General features: G+C 38.2%; 1 protein-coding gene across 8 annotated transcripts in view; it reads right to left on the bottom strand.

Annotated features, from left to right (window-relative positions):
* Positions 1 to 20,470, bottom strand: part of SUGCT (succinyl-CoA:glutarate-CoA transferase) — a 332,431-nt gene that overhangs the window by 301,161 nt on the left and 10,800 nt on the right. For all 8 annotated transcript variants that reach the window (XR_006166817.1, XM_042806312.1, XM_042806311.1 and 5 more), the window contains 3 exons: positions 20,065 to 20,150; positions 19,233 to 19,283; positions 13,259 to 13,379 (listed from right to left, as the gene is read on the bottom strand). Coding sequence is in view for 7 of the 8 variants with exons in the window: in XM_042806312.1 (XP_042662246.1) it covers positions 13,259 to 13,379; positions 19,233 to 19,283; positions 20,065 to 20,150 (258 nt within the window). In the remaining variant the exon portion in view is untranslated. The remainder of the gene's footprint in view (positions 1 to 13,258; positions 13,380 to 19,232; positions 19,284 to 20,064; positions 20,151 to 20,470) is intronic.

Raw genomic sequence — 20,470 nt, 5'->3', positions numbered from 1 at the left:
TTTGCCATCAGTTTGCAAGTCTGATTAACAGTGGAGTCATTGGTTCCCAGTCTTCCTCAGAATGATTATGATTTTTTTTTTTTTTTAGTGAAAGTAAAAATGATCACAAAATAACCTAACTCCATATTAAGAAAAAACACCAAATACATCACTGAACCCCGTATGGAAAAAAATGCTGCGTCTAACACACTCACATAATGTTTTTCATTCATGTCCAGAAAAGTAAAAGGTAAACGCCTGTTTGCAGGCGGATCATCTACGATACAAAAAAGGCAGCAGGAAATATTTAGATATTCATAAGCATCAGAAATGAAGATCAAGCTCCTTCCAGAGCATCAGAAAGAACCCCCTGCTTGTGTAGCTGCGCTTCAGCAGGATAGTAATTGGCACCATGGACTGTGAAAAGAAATTAAAAGCTCCCACTAGTCCTCATTATTTATTTCTGAATAAAGCAGTCAACTGCTGGAAGGTTATCAAAATATTTGCTTTATTTTATATATAAATAACATTTACAAACATTAAATTTCATGTGGTTAGGATTGTAGTTTATACTCCATATACTAAGTATTTTACTCTGGGTAGAAACACTGGTCACAAAGCGCCAATGCTAAGGCTGGAGACTCTTCTGGAAGACATCTCACACCAAGCAAGACGAGGTTGGGGGACTTGACAGGTGACTTTCTACAAGATAGAGTGAAGTAGAGGCACAATACTTCCTTAACATTTACTGCCAAAATGAAGCAAGTCCTTAAAACGTGATAGTCCCTAAGCACGTAAGGGCAATTTTCAGAAGCCTCAGCTATAGTACCATCTCCCTTTAAATCAATAGATACCTCTTTTCAGAGTCTTCTTCCTGAAGTTTTGCATTTACACAAATCATCTTCTGGTCCTAAAGAAGTACTGACAGTACATCGACAGCACATACTGCTACACCGTGAGAAATGACTCAACCGGTTGGACCAGGAAAGCAATGCAGCTAAAACACCCTAGGACCAATTTACCATGCTGGTTTAGAGATAGCTCCATTTTTTTTTTCCTACACCATACTATTGCGTGATGTAAATGCATTCTGACTGGCCTCAAAAATTCACTTTTGTAAAGGAAAGAAGCTATATAAACAGATCCTAATTGTTCTCTTGGGGAATTTACCAGCAGAACTACGTACCACGTAAGACCACCACTGATATACCAATGCACCACCACGGTGATTGATTGCTTTATTCTTAGAAACAAGAAGAATTGTTTCTTTGGATGCAGAAACAAGTGATTGTTTTCTAAAGTATAAAAGCACTTTTTTTACATCATTAAAGTAGTATTTGGACATTTGCATTTGACAATTTCCTCATAAAAGCAAATTCTTTGCTTTTTTACATTGAAGTTTTCTGGTTCGATGCCTCAGCCAAAAGGCAATATTGACACAACTTGGGTACTCAAATGACATATGACTAGAAGTTTTTCAGGGCAAGGCACAAATCTGTTTAGAAATCAGGTATCTTAGACTCATGAAATAATACAGAACTCCATCTCTTCCACATTGAGTTTTTTCTAAATATTAAATTGTAGAAATCCTGCTTGCAAACACAGTATAATACAAATAGAGATTTAAATTGTCACACCAGATTCTTTAGCTGCTCTGTTTGCATGGTGAACACAAGAAGTAGGGAATGATAGTTTGAAAAACTGTCTTCCTTCCTGACAGCATACATAGAACTAGCTCCTTGGCTTTGATTTACATCAAGCAAGCTTCCAACCATAACTTTCTGTTTAACTTCTTTATGAGACTGTTGCCCTACAATATTTAACTGTTGTGCTTTATAAATTAAAACTGTTCGCAATTCTTGCAAAAATTCATATTTAGAATTAATATACTCTTAAAAGCATCAGTACATTTGATTGTATATCGATGGCCACCTCAGAGTAATTACACAAGAAGCATAATAACTTCTTAGAGCTCCTGCTGCATGCCCTAAAGCTAGTTCTTTACGGCAAAAGGAACCAGTTACCAGTCTGTGCAAGCATGTAGTTTTCCACTTGGAATTACAAAGCAGCACACCAGCACAGGGCAGAAAAAGCACTGAAGTATTCAATTAATTTCTCTCTGTATCTAAAAACTGCGAGGTCATACTGTAATCTACCCTCCTCAAAATCAGATCATCATTAAATTTTTTTATTAAGTTCCTTTCACATATTGATCCTGAGGTGTACAGCAAACAACTGAAACCACTGGGTTTGGTATTTGAAGAAGGCAGTAGTTATCTGCTAGCTTGTTCTAAACCCCCTGAAGGAGTATCTTAATAACTGTGTCTGTTCTATCTGTGTAGTTGTCCATTTTTAATTCTACGAGCATCTTGCCCTTAAAGGCAGCAGATTATTAAAAGGCAAGATTTTCTCTGCAATGCACAACCAATTTTAAATATCCAGTCTTCCAGTGTCACAGGCTGCCTTTACTTACTACTCAAGAAAGAAAATGGCTAATAGTATATCTGTATCATTTATTATTTTGTATGCTGCTCTTATGTTCCCAATTACTTAACTCTCTGAAAACCAAAGGCAATCTACTTCTCCAACTGTCATGTCCAAACTATTATTATTTTAATTACTAACTCCCAGAATTTTTCTTAAGGTTTTCTTAACACTCATTTGAATACCAAGTAGCATTCTGGCTACTTCTACACATTAATCAAGGATTATTTTTTTTTAAATGCTTTCACATAGTATCAGGATCTTCATTTAAGAACTTAATTTAAGAATCTACCTTTCATATGCAATGTTTTTCACCTATAGATTGTTCTCTCAACCCTCTTCAGTTGTCCACATAACTATTGAAATACAGCACTCAGAAGCAGACTTAGCCTTCCAACTGAGACCTTACCAATGTCAAGCAGGGCGGAGAAATAGTCATTTAGGCCATATTTGCCTTTATCTAACCCAGCATGATACTAGTCTTTCATTTAACAATATGACATCACTGACTCATGTTCAACTTCGATCATATCCCAACATTACCACCAAGTCTTCCAAGAACCCTTCTCTAACCCAATGTTCCCCAAACTACATTAAAAGGACTTGATTATTTCTGATTAAGCACAGTACATTGGACTTGTTGCAACCTTTAATTCTACCCTTGCTCTTTTATTTGTGTAAACAATTTGGTCAAGGTCATTTCTAATTCTAAATTTACTAATTTATTAAATCTAAATTTACAATTTTCAATTGTGTAAGTTTACTCCCTGTCAGCTTTGTGGGCCTTCAGACCTGCATGGACCTCTCAGGCCACTGAAGTGCATCTTTGACACCAGAAGTTCATGACAACTGTCCATGAGGCTGTGCTGACACAGGGACTGTTGGGAATCCTTTAAATCCCTGGTTTCAGGAAGAAAAACTGAGCAGAACTGGTGAGGCCAGCCAGCCCTCCATGACTCTGCGTTACCCACACTCTCAGAATCCATTTTAAAGGAGAGTGCAAGGCTGCAAAGTGATGTCTTCTACCTGTAAATCAGCTCCAGATTCCTTCTGCCCCTCACCTCTAAAACCCACAACAAACGTCCTATAGCTCATGACCACGAGGGCTCATCCACATTCTATTCCACCTCCTATTTTGAACAAAAAAATATCCAGCAACATCAGTTCTGAGTTATTGCCTTCCATGTCAATCATGGAATACCAATAGGTATTCTTCATATAACACAAAAGTTAAGAGATCAGGGAGCTTCTGATCATTCTTGAAACAATTTTATTAGCATTATTTATTTCCCTAGCTTGTCTATGAAAGCATTACTCAGAAGCATCAAAAACCTGACTACAGTCAAAATATGCAGCAGAAGGCTTATTACCCTGTTATAGATAGGTAATTATATTGTCTCAGTAATGATTTGTGTCTCCACAAATCCAGAGTCTGCTACACAACTTCTCAAAAACCCTTCTCATAGACTCTTTTATCTCTAGACCCTGATTACTAACTTCTCTTAACTGCCCACTCAGACAAATCCAAGCTACCAAAAAAACGACAGACCAAGTCTTTCATTTGTTCATCTTCCAGCTGCATAATGCAAAAAATTAACAGATCAGAGAGGCTTGATTTTCTTTTCCAAGGCTGGCTCTATTTTTAATCAAATCATGCTCAGGTAGAAGCTTCATATTTTTTCCCTTCCAAATGCTTTATTCAATCACTGTCAGCACCTAAGGTTATACGTCAAGGCTTGGAAACCTGTGATTTTTGTGTTTGAGAGAGGTATAATGCTCATGGTTTTCCAGACCTGCCTCCTTGTTCTTAAACCACATTAAGAACTACTGGGAGCATGACACCCAGTTTATTCTGACAATGCCTCTTTTTGACATATCAGTCTCTAGCAATGCAGTATCTTCTATTATTAGAAAACAATGAATCTGTTGAAAATGTCTCTATGGACATCACTTACTGCAGACCGGTACCAAGACACCAAGCCTCTTTTCTACAGTTTCCAGCTTAATTACCTCATTCTCCTCATTATTCCTGCTTTTAATATATTTAAAAGCCTGTTTCAACTCTTCAAATTCTCAGTTAATTCTCCTAATTTCTATTCCATTCTGCACATCATCCTGCTTGCATTGGCTATTTGGCTCAACCAGCCTACACATGTTGCTACACAGGCTTTTTTTGCCCTTTTTCCCCCTCCAGTTTGTTGTGCCTAGTTTTAAGGTCATTTTGCCTTTTCGTAATTACCAAACAAAAAAATTAAAAATCCTCCTTTTCATAATTTTGGGTCACAAATTTTAATAACTTTTGAAGACATTAATGGTCAAGACCATTTCTATAGTTGCTATTACTTAGTGACAACTGCAACCTCTGCTTGAGCCAGCTTCTGAATACAACTTAGTTCCCTACTTCTATGCCATCAATAATTTACAGCATCAAGAAATTATTTTGCCAAATTATATCATATTATGAAACACACACTTTTGTTTTTTTTTTTTAAATAGGAACTATCATTTTATTGGCAGGTAATCTATCAATTTGTACCAGGTAATTACATCCAGACTATAACCATCCAGCAACCACAAGCACATCAATCACTGGGGTGCCCACAAAGGAGCAGCCACAAAGACACAGTCACTCCAAGTTATCTATAATTTTATAGGCCAGAATCATTTGGTAAGAGGGTGTCTACACACTGTATGTAGTCTAAGGCAATTCTAAATTTCATCCCAGTTAGTTCACAAATTAGAGGATGTGAAGAACACTTTGGCTAGCTTTTGTCCAGCAAAACATACTGCGGTTGGCTTTTCTTCCCTGTTGGGAAAATATTAGGAGGCAAAGTAGGATATGCATCAAGAATATAATATTACGTCTTCTCATGAGAAGCCACCACAAATTATTAATGCAAAACAAGATGTACTGGGGGAAGTACCAATGCTGGTTCTTTAGAGTTACTAATAATTTGTGTAGATGGGTGAAGAACTATTTTCCTTCTCGTAGATTCATCAGAATCACTCAAGAGACACCTAAAGTTTCCATATTATTTTTGAAGAAAAGAGTTCATTTATGGATTTTAATGACTTTATGACTCATTATTACGGTTCATTTATGGATCTCATTTATATTAAATAAAAGCTACATTTACAACAATTCCAGATTCACACCCATATGAAACTCTGGTGACACACAACACTTCTTTAAACTTCTGCCATTCTTTCCACCTAATTTTTGCCTTTTTACAACAACACTGTTTGCTAACAAACAAGTTAACAGTTCCATACAAAGTATTTGTAAATTCAGAGTTAAGACTAAATTCTTTGGGGTAGAGACTGCAAATCCCCAACAAATGTAATCTGTTACAGGAACACGAGGTTACTAAAAATATCAATCCCAAAAATCTTAACTTTGTAGTTTCTTTCAGTTGAACTAAGAATGTTTCTAAGATTCTTTATGTTTATCATTATGTATTTAATTTCTTTCACATATAAATACACCAAAAAGGTTTTACAGGAGTAAAATTTCTTTAAAAGACAGAAAACTAGGTATCTCATCCATATTTTAAGAAACAAAATGACAGAAAATAAAATATTGAAGCAAGATTTTGTAATGTCATGAGCAACATACAAACCTGAATATGATACAAAGCATTACTTCCTACAAAAGGAGGAGGAAAGAAAGGGAGGAAACAAAAAAAAAAAAACTTGAGAAACACTATCTTTGGCAAAACCTGTACATAAGAGAAGAATAAGCAGAAATCACTCTAATTATTAGAATAATGGGATGGGGCAGAGAACCTGAGAGGAGTAGCTTTCATCATTCAAAAACAAACTACAAAATTCTTGCAGAACATACTGTCTTCAGAGATTTCAATGGGAAAAAAAAAGTGCATTAATTTTAAAACAATGTTGTCCTTTTAAACAGTGCCCCCTCCTGTTCAGAAATAAACTGTGACTTTCTTATTTGAAGCACTACACAGACCATACCAATAGCAACAAATGGTCACTCCCTTGTGACCTGTACATGATTTACTTTAACCAGCCAATTTTCAAAAACTTAAAACACTCTCAACCACAGAACTGTCAAAACATATTATATTTAAATTAGTTCTGAGACTACTCTCATCAGCAAAGCCAACTTGTGAGTGAGAACCAACAATTTGGAGCTCAAGAGCACTCGATGCAGCAGGAACATTGAGAGATGTCCCAGAACTCTTCACAAGCCTGCAACAGGCACTGCAGGGCTGGATACATTCAGTCTGAGTTGCTTGGGTAAGAAATTCAGTTCACTAACCACATTTTCCAAAATGCCATAAAGGAGACAGCATCTGGCTTACCTTTGTCTAAACTTCTCACCTACATGTAACCTCAGACTTTGAGAAATTACATTGTATTTCATTTTACTATCGCTAACAATTTGCAACAGTCCAAAATTCAGAAAGAGGCAATTCCATACAAACATTATTCCTGTATTTAAGAGAAATTGTTCAATTTTGAATAAGTTATAAAGTAGCATATCTTCTGACTTCTAAGGAGCATGTCTTCCAGATTTTACATTTTGCTACAATACACGCCTATTCAACTGAACCAGTCACCTCCTTATACATTCCATTAACAAAACACATTTTATGCAACAGAGTCTACTCTCGACCTTTAAGCTGTGTAACAATGAAAATTTTGAATGTTTTCCGAATTTCCTCACAGAACATTTCTGCTGTTCTTAAGCAAAAAAAAAAAAAAAAAAAAAAAAAAACAAACAGCAGGGAAGCAGGTTTGTTTTGCTACAGTATAAAAACACCTTACAGCTGTTTGCTTAAAACACTGAGAATTTCTGTTCCTTAGAGTGAAGACTTGAAAGAATGGGACACCTTTTTGTCATGGCTATGTTTTTTATTAATGCTGGTATTTTTTATTTCCACCAGAAAATCCTCAAATCCAGCTTTAAGGTATCATGGGGGCTGGGAAATAGACACTCTCCAAGGAAATATTTGTTAGTGCCATAAGGCTAAAATCTCCAAATACTCAGTCCATGTAGTGCATGCTCCATCATAACATACATCCCAGCAGTTTGTTCTGACAAATGTATGCACTGTCCTCAGAACAACTGAGCATGTTCTAACCCAGTTTTTCTTTATATTTACTGCTCACACTTGTTATGCGTGAGGATACCACACCAAAAACAAGCACAGAAAGAGGGTATCCCCTCTGCTTGATTCCTCCTAGCACTGTAATGTAGAAAAGGAGAAACAAAAAAAAAAAAAAAAAAAAAGTTTAGAATGAAGGTTCTGAAGGACCAGAGAACACGATTAGCTGGAAAAGGAAGTTGGCAGGGAAACATGAGCCTGAAGCCAAAAGAGGTGAGGGACGCTGATATTTGGTGAGGAACTGAAATGGTGAGGGGAAGAGGCTGAACTGGCTGAGCTGGGCAGTCATGGCTAGGAAAGGGCAGGGGGAGGGTACAGACTGAGAAGGAAGGGAAATAGAACTGACAAAAATACCAAGGCGGCGGCACAAAAGCATCATGTAGGTGGGAATGCTGAGAAAAACAGAAATACTATTCTGTAGGCTACCAGAAGTGAAAAGAAAGGGAGGCCAGGAAGAACTGTACAGTACTAGGATTGGGACTGACTAGAGTAGGCTTCACAGTGATACCACAACTTAAAGCAGAGGCCAAAGGAAATAATGAATGAGAAGTAAGCTGATGACATGTCTGTATTTTACCTACCATCCAGAAGGATAAGTAAGTTTAATGGCATCCATACAGGTGGTGTTACAGTACAGATGGCACATATGAGCCATCCATGACCCTGTCGCCAATGCAATATACTCCAAAGACAGCCCAGCCCCATCTGGCTCAACATCAAGCAGCGTGAAATAGAAATTCCCATGTAACAGGACACACGTGAAGAGCATCACAAGGAGTGCGCTCATTCTACATCTGAACCACTTCAGGCATCTGGCAAATAACTTAACCCATAACCAGGTAATGGTTACTATCACTGTAACCACAAACACAAAATGCAGCCAGCGGGTGCTGAACCAGCCAGTGACTGGGATAAAAATCTTTTAGAAGGTGAGCTCTTAAGAAAAGGCCACCAGTTAGTTCTGAGTTAGCTACTCCGAGGTCTGAAGACAAATGAAAGACCCCTATCTTCACACAAATTTTGTCACAAGTAACAGTCTTTAAAAAGTAAAAGCACAATTCTCCAAAGCGTAACAAGCATGATAACCATGATAAAAGTGAGATGTTTCAGCACACTCTCTCTGGAGTAGCACAAAGGAAGGATACGATATGGTCTAGATTACTTACTATATTTTTGGATGGCCCCCTAAATTTAAAAAGCTTTCATATCCAAATTGATTCATTTATACTTGCATTCAATAACTGAACGAGACAGAAAAACCTCAAGAAACTTAAAGACATCTTGATCACAGCTGTTATACAAGTTATGCTGTAGGGTAAAACGGATTCCTTACTATTATTTGTTTTTTGATTGCCTTCTATACCAATGAAGCTTAAACTTGGAAGGTAACTCGGTTCCAAAAATAAGAAACCAAAACATTCCAGATGACATCCAGTTTCATTAATGAGTTAGCTACATGGATAAAGGAAGTGGTGTCCAGTAATTATTTGTAATTTTTTTAATGAAACAGCTATAATGTCTTCAGCATGTATACTAACAAGAAAAAACAGGAAAATCAAAAATTAAAGTTGGAAAACCACTCTGATTCTGACAACAGACATGTTTATTTCTTGGTTACTTATCTGTTATCAAATGTTATGCCAAAATGTCTGTCTACATAGTCTCACATCTAAGATGTAATGCAGTTCACGATAGTCATTAGCAACGACCAACATTATTTTGTCTGTTAACAATCGTTATGATACATAAAATAAACCCTTAAAAAAGCATACTGAAAACTGGCCGAGTTAAACAGCATAAACCATTCTGATCCTCTGTTCCAAGACCTCAGAACATAATTCACGTTGTGTATCCGTTATCCTTCACAGGACTCGCAAACAGCAAAGGGCTTGAGAATTAACACATTTCTATTATCTCTTGTACTGCCCGGACATGAGATGACAAATGATGGATGAAATCCCACTGTTTAGATGTAAAAGGGGTTGCTATAACCAAGATCATTTGTCTCAACAATTTTCAACATTTGGGAAGACAACTAGTCCATTTAATTCCATGTTCTAGGCCAGCACATCTCTCACATCTGACAAACAATACTTCTCTTGGGATCTTCCTTCATATTTTCCATATCCCTAGCTAGGCATTTTGTATACACATAGCTTTCTGTGGCATTACTGAAAAAACTTAAATGGTGTTCTCAGTCTCTTTCTATCTGAAATAGGGCACCTGAGTTCTCAGGAACCTACTAGATCCAGTGCATCGCAGTGCATTCCACTTTAAAACCAATCCTTGTCCTCTTACATTGTCACAAACACAGCTCCTGTCTCGAGTCAGGGGAACTGAGCACTTCTTGACAGCCCTTCACAAGGCACTTACCTGCTTTCTGCACCTATCTCTCACAAAATCAGCCATCCAAGCCGGATACATCAACTTAGATACACCTGGGTTTGGGGTCAAACATCGCAATGCTTACACTAAAACATCCATGACACTGCTTACAGACAAGTATCTGTGCACAGAGCCCCACTATTTTTAATAGGCCTCCCCATCCAAGAAGTCAGAAGAAAAGCACTTCAACACCATGATTAGCAAGCAACCTGGGTGAGAGGTGCCTTGCAAAAGCAAATGATTGCCAGTTAGGTCCACTGTTTGCTTCAGAAAAGCAAAGTGAATGAATTCCTACGTTTACACAAACAACTTGGCATGTTCAGTCACTTTTCTCTGTGTGTGTGTGTGTTTCCACTAGCAAAGTTATGACATGTCTTAATAACAGGATCAGACCGAAAGTTCACCTTGCTCAGATATACTGCTATAGGTGATTTATAAGTATTCATTTATCAATTTGCTCTAAAAGCCTTTTCTATTGGACATTCAAATTAACAAAGTTGCTCAAATTGATCCCTTGCAGAAAATGGCTCAAGTATGGAAACTCTGTAAACCTTCCCCACAACAGCATACAGAAACATTCTTCTTAAATCAGTTTTTCTGCCCAATTGTGCAAAAAGAAAACTTACTGCCCAAGTACCATCATCATGCACTCTCCGTGACCAACGTACATTTGGTCCTAGTCTGGTTGCTTCTTTTAATATGTTCACATTGAGGCTTTGCTATTTCCTGCCTTGGACATAACTGATTTCTCATCTGCCTATTTTATTTTTTAAAGGTACTGGAGATTTTACGTCTTTTTTCCTAGAAGATGCATCATCCTTAAATAGATGTCCCTTGTCACCTGCTGAATGTCCAAGACTTAAGCAACCATCATTTAAGATCCCAAGCTGATTTACGGGTGCCTGACAAACACCACTTAGTTCTTACCTCCCAAACACCTTCAACCTCAAACAATCATAGTCCCCGAATAAATAAAAATCTTTAGTTATATATTTATGTATTTAATGCTTATGTGTTTCTCATCATGTGTAAACAACGTGTCACACAAAGCTTTAAAGAGCAAAACTGTATGATCTTCGCCCAACTTGTTTTGACAGTAAGATAAAAGCATGCAGGAGGTGGAAGCAGAAGCAAGTGACCTCAAAAGAGGGTAGAGCTGCTGTTGGATCGTCCAAGTATATGGTTAGAAAAGTCAAGGCTGACCTGGAGTTGAATTTGACAAGACACCAAGAACAAGAAAGGATTCTGCAAGCAAACCAGCCACAGAAAGAAGACTGGGGAAGACATAGACCTACTGCAGAATGGGGCAGGGAAAGTGGTGACAAAGGACATGGAGGAAGCCGAGGTATTTAATGCCTTCTTTGCCTTGGTATTTACCAGGAAGGATGGCCCTTGGGAGTCCTAGTCCAAGACTACAGGAAAAGTATGCAGCAAGATGACTTACCCTCAGTGGAGGAAGTTACGGAACAGTTAAACAGAACATACAAAAGTATGCATCCTTGTAGCAAAGGAGGCCAACAGTGTTTTGAGATGCATTAGGAAGAGTGTCACCAGCAGGTTGAAGCCCCTCTGCTCAGCACTGGTAAGACCACATCTGGAATACTGTGTCCAGTTCTAGGCTCCCCAGTACGAGACAGATATGGACTTGCTGGAGTAAGTTAGGCACAGAGCCACAAAGAGACTGGAGCACGTGACACACGATGAGAGAGCAAGACAGGTGAGACTTCAGCCTAAACAAGAGAAAGCTCTGGGGGATCTCAGCAATGTATATAAATACCCAGTGGGAAATAAGAAGCAGCCAGACCCTTCCCCATAGCGCACACCGACAGGACAAGAGGCCACGGGCATTTTCCTGAACATGGGAAAACTTTTTTTACTGTGAGGGTGATCAGACACTGGGAAAAGGTTGTTCCAGAGCAGCTGTGGAAATACTCAAAACCCAACCAGACACAGCCCTGGGAAACCTGCTGTAGCTGACCATGCTTAAGCAGGGGGGTTAGACTAGGTGGTCTAAAGAGGTCCTTTCCACCTACAGAATTCTATGATTCTGTGAAATTAAATAGTATCTTTCCTTAGGCCCTCAATTCAAGTAAGGTTTTGGTCTATTATCAGTAAAATACAAAAGCACTCAAAAGCTGAAATGTAGTGTGAATGGAAAAACAGATTCATCAAATCAAAGGTCTCACATAAATTGTTGCTTGGATATAATTTTTATTCTATTTCATCATTTATGGGTTACAGCAACTAAACAAAAAAACGGGGCAAAAATCACTTGACAGATTCCAGTTGTGAGATTACATGCACAAGCAAATGTGAAAAACACTGTGGTAACTAGCCACTGACCAACCTAAAAATGTATTTAAACGAAGAGATTCTCAGCAAGCCCTGAATATAAATGCCTTTCTGCTCTTGTCGTCTTCAGACAGTTGCCACGCAAACATGATAAATATGTCACAGACTAAAAAGCTATTTAGTTCCTATTAAATGACATCAGTACCCAGTAACTAAAAAGCCAAAGCCATTTATTTCAGAAATTCAGAAGCATAACATGTTTATAACTAAGATTTTAAACCAGTCTAAAAATATCTGTAACTTTGTGTTTTCATTTAATTCTATTTTAACAGTAGACTTTACATGCACATATCCTTTAAATTTAGCGCTTGATCAAGACTGAGTTGTTTTTGAGCATTTTTTCAAATTATTTTTACACGTATGCCATTACTGATACGCATATGTCTACTTCCTTGTCATTCTTCTCAGCATTTATAATATATCTACAACTCTCCTACCATTTCAGTTACCAGGCAATAGACTGTAGCAAAGTAAAACTTCCATGAACATGTAACTGCACAATTCTGAAGAGAGAGATGCATCAGGATAATAAAGAACACTGAGATGACCAGATCAAAAACCTGCAATATGTAAACTAATACAATAGAACTGTTGGGGGGAAAAAAATAGCAACAGATAATCTGAGTTTTTGACTAGTTCAAAGCAAAATCCAAGAGCCCAGCCAAACCTGGCTCCTTTGAAGGCAACAGGAACATGCCAGGCTGGCATGGTAATGCCACTGTCAGTCAACTTAGTAGCTGCTGACATGGTTACTGCCTCCCAACTTTTCTATACCTGTTTTTGTATGGAACAGTCAAACTCACTTAGTCTTTCAATTTATCTTAACCAACATCAAAATAATATACTTCCATATAACCACATGACTTTTATAACAAGCTGACTGGAAAAAAGGAAATAATGAACACAAGTAATTGAAATTAAAATACCTGTTATTGAACAGTACACTATGTGAGGAGCAATCTTTTTCATGTCTTCATAACCCAGACCCATTTCAGCCAGTTTCCCAGGAATGTAGTTTTCCACAAAAACATCAGACACCGCTGCAAGCTTTAGAAAAGAAAAAGATGAGTAAGATCTGTTAATGGGCTTCCAAAAGTCCAATAAACTCCTCATGTAACTTAATTTAGAAATCTCACTAATCAAAATGGCTCCAGCCTTTCTGATAAAAGAAAACTTACAAACCTGGAGAGATATTTTTTGGCCCATCAGACTGTCTATCTCTGCAAACTACGTATTAGTGATATGTATCTAGAAAGTCGACTGTCACAATCCTGAAGAGACTAGGCAAAAATCTATAATATAGTTATATCATCATTATCACATCAGATTCCCAAGACTTGACAATAGTTTACCAAGCAATTATCACCTTTACACCTGCAGTGCTGGGGCCAGCTCGGGGGCCCCCAACAGCAGAAGGACACGGAGCTGCTCGAGCGGGGCCAGAGGGGGCCACGGAGATGCTGGGGGGGCTGGAGCAGCTCCCCTGGGGGGCCGGGCTGAGAGAGTTGGGGGGGTTCAGCCTGGAGAAGAGAAGGCTCCGGGGAGCCCTTCGAGTGGCCTCCCAGGGCTTAAAGGGGGGGCAGGGAAGGTGGGGAGGGACTCTTTAGCAAGGAGTATAGGTTTAGCACAAGGGGTAAGTTTTAAACTGAAAGAGGGTAGTTTAGATGAGATGTGAGGCAGAAATCCTTCCCTGTGTGGGGGGCGAGGCGCTGGCCCAGGGTGCCCAGAGCAGCTGTGGGTGCCCCCTCCCTGGAAGGGTTCAAGGCCAGGTTGGACGGGGCTGGGAGCACCCTGGGCTGGGGGAAGGGGACCCTGCCTGGGGCAGGGGGTGCCACTGGATGGTCTGTAAGTTCCCTTCCAACCCAAAGCATTCTGTGGTTCTATGATCAACATATAACCTTGATAGGCTTTAAATTATATTTTTTTCTTCTTATAAAAGTTCTAGATATACATGTTTCAATAAGAATAGTTAAGAACAACTGAACCAAGGGATCTACATGTTAAGAGGTATGCCTTGCGGGAGCTGTAGTTTTTTTGCTTAGTTTCTGCCTCCCCCCAGGAATTTAATATACCATTCCCAGACAGGTTTGTGCAGACATTTTTAATCATAACCTAAACCATTTAGTTTGTTAATGCTATTTGCAGCTGTGAGTCACATTCTCTGAAACTACCATGTCCTTGTCTGATTAATATATACAGTATATTAGACCAGATTCTATAAACTAATGTCATCATAACAGCAATCACAAGCATTTTAGTTCTAGCAGGTTGTCTGTTCCACTGAATTTATGGCCAAATAAGCTGCCAAGCCAGCAAGTATTTAACAGGAAAGATGAAAATTGATTCTTATTCAGACAAGGCAGCACACAACTTATGAATCTTTTAACTGGATGCACAAGAGACATGAGTAACATTTACAGAAACTAAGTTCAGTATGTTGTAAAGATGCATTTTAAAATATGTCATTAAGTATTTTTAAAGTGGCTATGTCTATAGTCTACAGAACTATGGTAAAATAAGAAACAGTCTCCAGATTCTTAATAAGCATTGCCAGGTTTCAATGTTGACAGCTGGCTCATTTGTTAATTCATTATTCCACAGAAGTGAACAGAACATAACTTCATGGAAGTTATTAAAAAATAGGCCTCTGTCACAAGAAGGTTCTCAAGAAGATCCAGTTTTCCACAGAGCTAAAGCATTTTCTAGTAAAAACAGAAGTAGGTCAGATCTACAGTTGTCCTAATCCTCTGTGCAGGACAGCAAATCAAGCTGCCAAAGTAAAGTAAGGGCAACGCAACAGGGGCAAGCTATTTGTTCTTTAATGGTATGCCTTTATGAAAAAATAAAGCTTTTCTATTTTCTATTTAAATCCTTCACAGTCCATACATAAATACTTTTCCAACTGGTAATGCTACAACCTTAGCTTAATTCATTCAAGAGAAAAATCAGTTACAAATTGTTTATGGCTTTCACTGGGATTTTATAATCCATCCAATTTGCAGTGATTGTATGGGCTAAAACAGTTTGCGAGTTGCTGTCCATCTCCTACTGAAGAACTATCATTTCCTACAAGCCACTGAGGAAGAAAGCGTGACACGCAGTACTGCAACATAAAGCACCATACCTCTGGGCTTGGCAACAGACATGGGATGACAGCAGGGCTAAGTGAGGATTCAATGACTCAGGCCCAGTTCAGCAGTGGATATATTCTCAAAGAAACAAACATGAATTTTCAAGACATTCTACAAGTGCTGTGTCAGCTCTGCCACTGAAGTTTTTGTGACACTTGGAAATAGTCTTTAATGCATAAGGGCAGAAGGCTGCCTATAGCGCTTCTTTTGATGCTCACTGAACCAAGCACATGTACCCAGGGTTGTGCCAGTGTGGAGAACTGGATTCACTCCGATCCAAACAAACAGTATGTTCTTAGAACTCAAAGGTATTTTCAGTCTCAGTGGGGTTTTAAATCCACTGTCAACTGAAATTTCACACTTCACGTCCTATAAATACTCTGCACTTGCATTTTAACCTCTACTAACAGAGTGATACAACACAGACCTGAGCTGGAGTACTATGTATTCTAGGTAGGACACCGATACGCTCGACTCCTGAGGTCTGTACCTCAGGAAAGAAAAAAGGCACCATGCATGCCAAAGTAGCCATTAAATTGGAAAAAAGTAACAAATAAATTATGCTACTAACTTGATAAAGCAAACTATTCATACCTTTCAGAAGTTTTGGTTGGGGAATTCAGGGGTTTTTTTGTTGTTTTTTACAAAAACTCCACACAGAGGAAAATATACATACACACATAAACATGTGTATAACACACACACATACATACTTGTGTGCATTATTTGTGTGAACAGTGCGAATATCAAGTGGGAGAGCATGCATGAGACACTCTGACTTACCAGCTGAAGATAATGGAAGGAGTGCCATATATATAGAAAAGTTTATTAGTTGAGGCCAAATACTCAGGAGAAAGGTCTGCTCAGGGTTCCTAAAATGAGCTTCCGACAGTAACTGCTAAAAAATGCTCTAAAGAGATACTAAGCTGTATTACAACAGAAGGATGTCAGAGCATGGGACCAGTGCACAAACCGTCACTGAAGAGGAAAAAGAAATTTTGATTCAGTAATACGTACAAATATTTGGAAGGCAGTTAACAGTGAGCCAAAAGCATTCTGAAGGAGGAAAAAGCTTAAAGTGACACAGAATAAAGAAACTTGAAAAAGATGACCAAAGACTTATTTTGTGGGAGTCATGTAATTATGAAAGAGCAGACCCCTGGACAAGTAGTCTTTAGTACTGGGCTAAAGGAAGAAAAGCAGCCAGGAGTCCTGATTTCTTCAGCTCCCTTGATACTAGTGAGTTAAGGCTGTGCTTTTGTCATATACCTGAAGACTCTCTACTCCTTTGTTTTTAATATGATTCTAGACTCTGAGATTTGCCCTCTTCTACCTATATGGAACTTACAAGCGTGGGGAAAGAAAGTTTATTCTAACCATATTACCTTTCTTAATATAAATATTATAACCTTGTTACTTTTCTTCATAAGGCTTAGGCTCAGGACTCAATTCATATTCATCTATGAGTAATCAGCATCACGAAGTGGAATTTCTTCTTGACATCAATTACTTTACAGACATAAACATTACTTTTCATAGTAACAAATACATAGCTTAACAACACTCAATTCTATACACGTGTCCCGATGTTACCAGGAGACAACTGAAAACAAAAGCCTGTTATAGATAACTTCCCTTTACAAATTCTTTTTGACAGAACTCCAAACAGAGTATTCTGGTTTCATCTGAGATGCAGTAATGGAGCATCAAGACCTCTGCACCAAATACTTCCAAAAACTATCACTCTAAATCAAGCAGAATGATGAACAACTCCACAAGCTGAATCACATTTCAATAACGTCTCATCACTTCAGTCCACAACGTTGCTCTATCACAGATAGGGATGCCATTGATTTAAGGAACAGAAAGCTGCAGTGGTTATGAATGCAATTTTAATAAAGGATAGAAACTATAGGAAGTTGCTTTGTCAAAGGAGATGTCCTCATTTCTACAGCTAGTGTGGTATTTAACAGAGTTAGTTCTCCCACTAGAAATTCCATAACATCACATCTTAGGAAGTAATTCTCACACGTGCTTGACTACTTCAGTGACATCAAGCTACAGGAAAAAGTGTTTCTGCTGGCAGGAAGCATTTGTCTGTAAGTACCCTTACTGTCAGCTATACTATCTTCATCATGACAGCTTTACATTACAGTGGTATAAGACATCTTATCTACAGGAGAAGGGTGGGAAACCCAGCACTGACCTGACTGAGAGGATGCCACTCTTGCATGACAAACGAGGGAAAAGAAAGTTGCTGCTCTGATTGTAAAATTACATGGGATTTGAACTCAACCAGGCACAAAGGTTATACTGCAAGTTCTTAAGTCACCAGCCATTCAGATCCACAAACCATAAAAAGCTAAAAGCTTCTCCATATTGCAGGCAGAAAGTTATACATTTAAAACCAGAATCAAGCACTAATCTTCCTGCACAAACATCAAGATGAGAAAATGGGAACTTCCTAACCACAAATAGTGGCAATCACATAAGCAGCTTAAACTGAAGACATCTTTTCTCCAGCTCATCCTGACTCATAGGACCAGCTGCCTTTAATTCTTCGAACAGGCCCAGCCCACACACCTGGAATCAGTGGACATTTTGCATATAGTAATTTTTCCTTCCACCATTTTCAAAGGTCAGATAACAAGGTAGTCTTCTTATGAGAGGGGAACAATTTTTATAGCCCTTATTTAGAATGTGACTATTTTATACATAAACACATCTGTATTACACCATGCAAAATTACTCCAAATTACAGTGTCTGTTTCCAAAGCCTTTAGAAAATAAACATACAGCTTCAAAATCAACAATAAATGGTTCTGTTCTGCAAAGTGAAAAGGCACTGCAGAATCCTTGGCTTATAAACTCCAAAGGTATCTATATGAAGTGTCTTTTACATAGCTGACAGTGAAAAGGTCGAAAGTATCGAACAACTTCATCTAATTACATTTCCTGCAACATTACAAACAATAAAATACTTCAGGACAAATTCCACTTATTTCAGGACACAAAGTCTCACTGTGAAAAAGTGATTGGAACTGATATTGAAACAAACAGTAGCAGAAGCCAGATCACCCTCTTCGATGTGTTAGTTCTGCTGGGCTAAAGACACAGCACTAGTAAGTAGCAGGTCTTTTTTTTATTTCTTGAGAAACAGAAAAGAGATAACAAAGCACAAGTTTCACAGAATGTGAAATACGATGCTTTTATTCATTTTTCAATGGAAAAAAATGGATCACCCTTAGAAGACCCTTATATTCTGAATTCAAATACTGAAAAAAATTAAGTTTGACCTACAGGACAGTATTTCTCAAAAAGTTGCACAGCAACCAAAGTCATGAGTATACTGTAACATTCAAAGACCTGCAAATACTGGAGCCCAGTATGTCCTCTTCGTAAACTGCTCACTGACATCATCAGATCAATCCAGATTAAATCTTTCTAATAACCAAATACAGCAAGATCAAATACAGCAACAGCAAAAGGAAAGCACTAGGCTGTTAGATCTTTTCCTGACAAGATCTGAAGCTTCTTAAGACATTTTCCTGTACATTTTAGATCTCAAATACTTAGAAATTGCACTGAACACTGAGTCCAAAAATCAGAGTATAGAAGATACATACTGCAATTCCACAAATGTACTGCACACATACATATTTTTAATTTTCAGATATCAAATTAATACTTGAAATGCAGAGTTTATTCTTTATTATTCCGGATGAAAACAATACAAAATAGGCAGAGTTTGCACACTATCAAAACCCACCTCTCTGATTAGCTTTGCTCCTCTTGAATCCTTCATGTTGATAGCTATACTCTGGGGATAGAAAAAGAAGAAAATATGAAAACTCTTCTGGTGGTTATCAGTCTCTTCTAAATATAACCAACAGTCAAGTTTCACACCACAGATAAATCAAGTAAGTAAATTTTACCATGCACACCTCACCTCTCCCTGTAAAAAAAAAAAACCTCTGTTGGTAAAGCAAGCTGAACTGTCTCACCAATGGATCAGAAAAGCACCAAAAAAGTCTGAGAGATGTGCAGCTCCCAGCTGCACCACAGTCTGTTCACTGCATGTTTGCACAGCACCGACCACTGCAAGCACACGTGGGGACACCAGAAACCTTTGTTTCTGTGGCAACAAGCCATTAAACAGCTCAAGCATGTCATGAAACTTCATCTTAAACCTGAAGTTTCACAAGCTGCCTTAACCAACCTAACTGTGGTATGATGCCTGCTCTCCTCCAGCTCCAGCTGATGCAGGTCAGCTGAGCTAAGACACCTGAAAAAACTGATCTTCAAATAAAAGAACCCTTACTTTCAGCAGGGTGAATTTTCAGTCAATTTGCACCATCAACTCAGCAGCGGCAGGACAGCTCTTATTTCTAATTTGCCTCAGCTGACCACAACACCATACCAGAGGTTTGCAGCCTTTTTTGATTCTTAACATATATAATGGAGCAATAGTTACATTGGCCTTAAGTTATGATGAATAATGCTCAAGAGAAAAACAGAGTTCTTTTGAAAAAAGAAGTGTTATTCCTTCAGTTGTAAGTACAGAAAGCATAGGCTAATGTTCAGTACCACGCTCTATTTACCTTTTTATTTCTATTGACACTGAGAAAATAAACACTTTCTGTTCCAGCAAAAGGTGGGCCCCAGGCTCTTGTATCATCACCAGCTCCTGAAAAAAATACCATTACACTTTGGTAGTTGTCCAGTATCACACTGCCAACAAATAAAAAGAATAAAGTTTTCCTCTAACATCATATTTAAACCACCTAAATTTCATCTATCAGGCAGAACAAAAATCAGGATTTCATGTAGGTACATATTTTAGATTATTTATGTCAAAAGAACCACCTAGAAGTGAATGTGATTAAGGCAGGTGAGCACAGTGCTTGCTAGTGCTGGGATTACTTTTAGGCTTTAAAATATTAATAAACAGCCACGTACCACCAATATATTTGTGCTTTCTTGCTTTGTTTTTATTTGTGGGTTGGT

This window comes from Tyto alba, unplaced genomic scaffold (assembly GCF_018691265.1).
Source record: "Tyto alba isolate M040663 unplaced genomic scaffold, T.alba_DEE_v4.0 Super-Scaffold_46, whole genome shotgun sequence".
NCBI lineage: Eukaryota > Metazoa > Chordata > Aves > Strigiformes > Tytonidae > Tyto > Tyto alba.
This window is presented reverse-complemented; position numbering and strand designations above follow the sequence as displayed.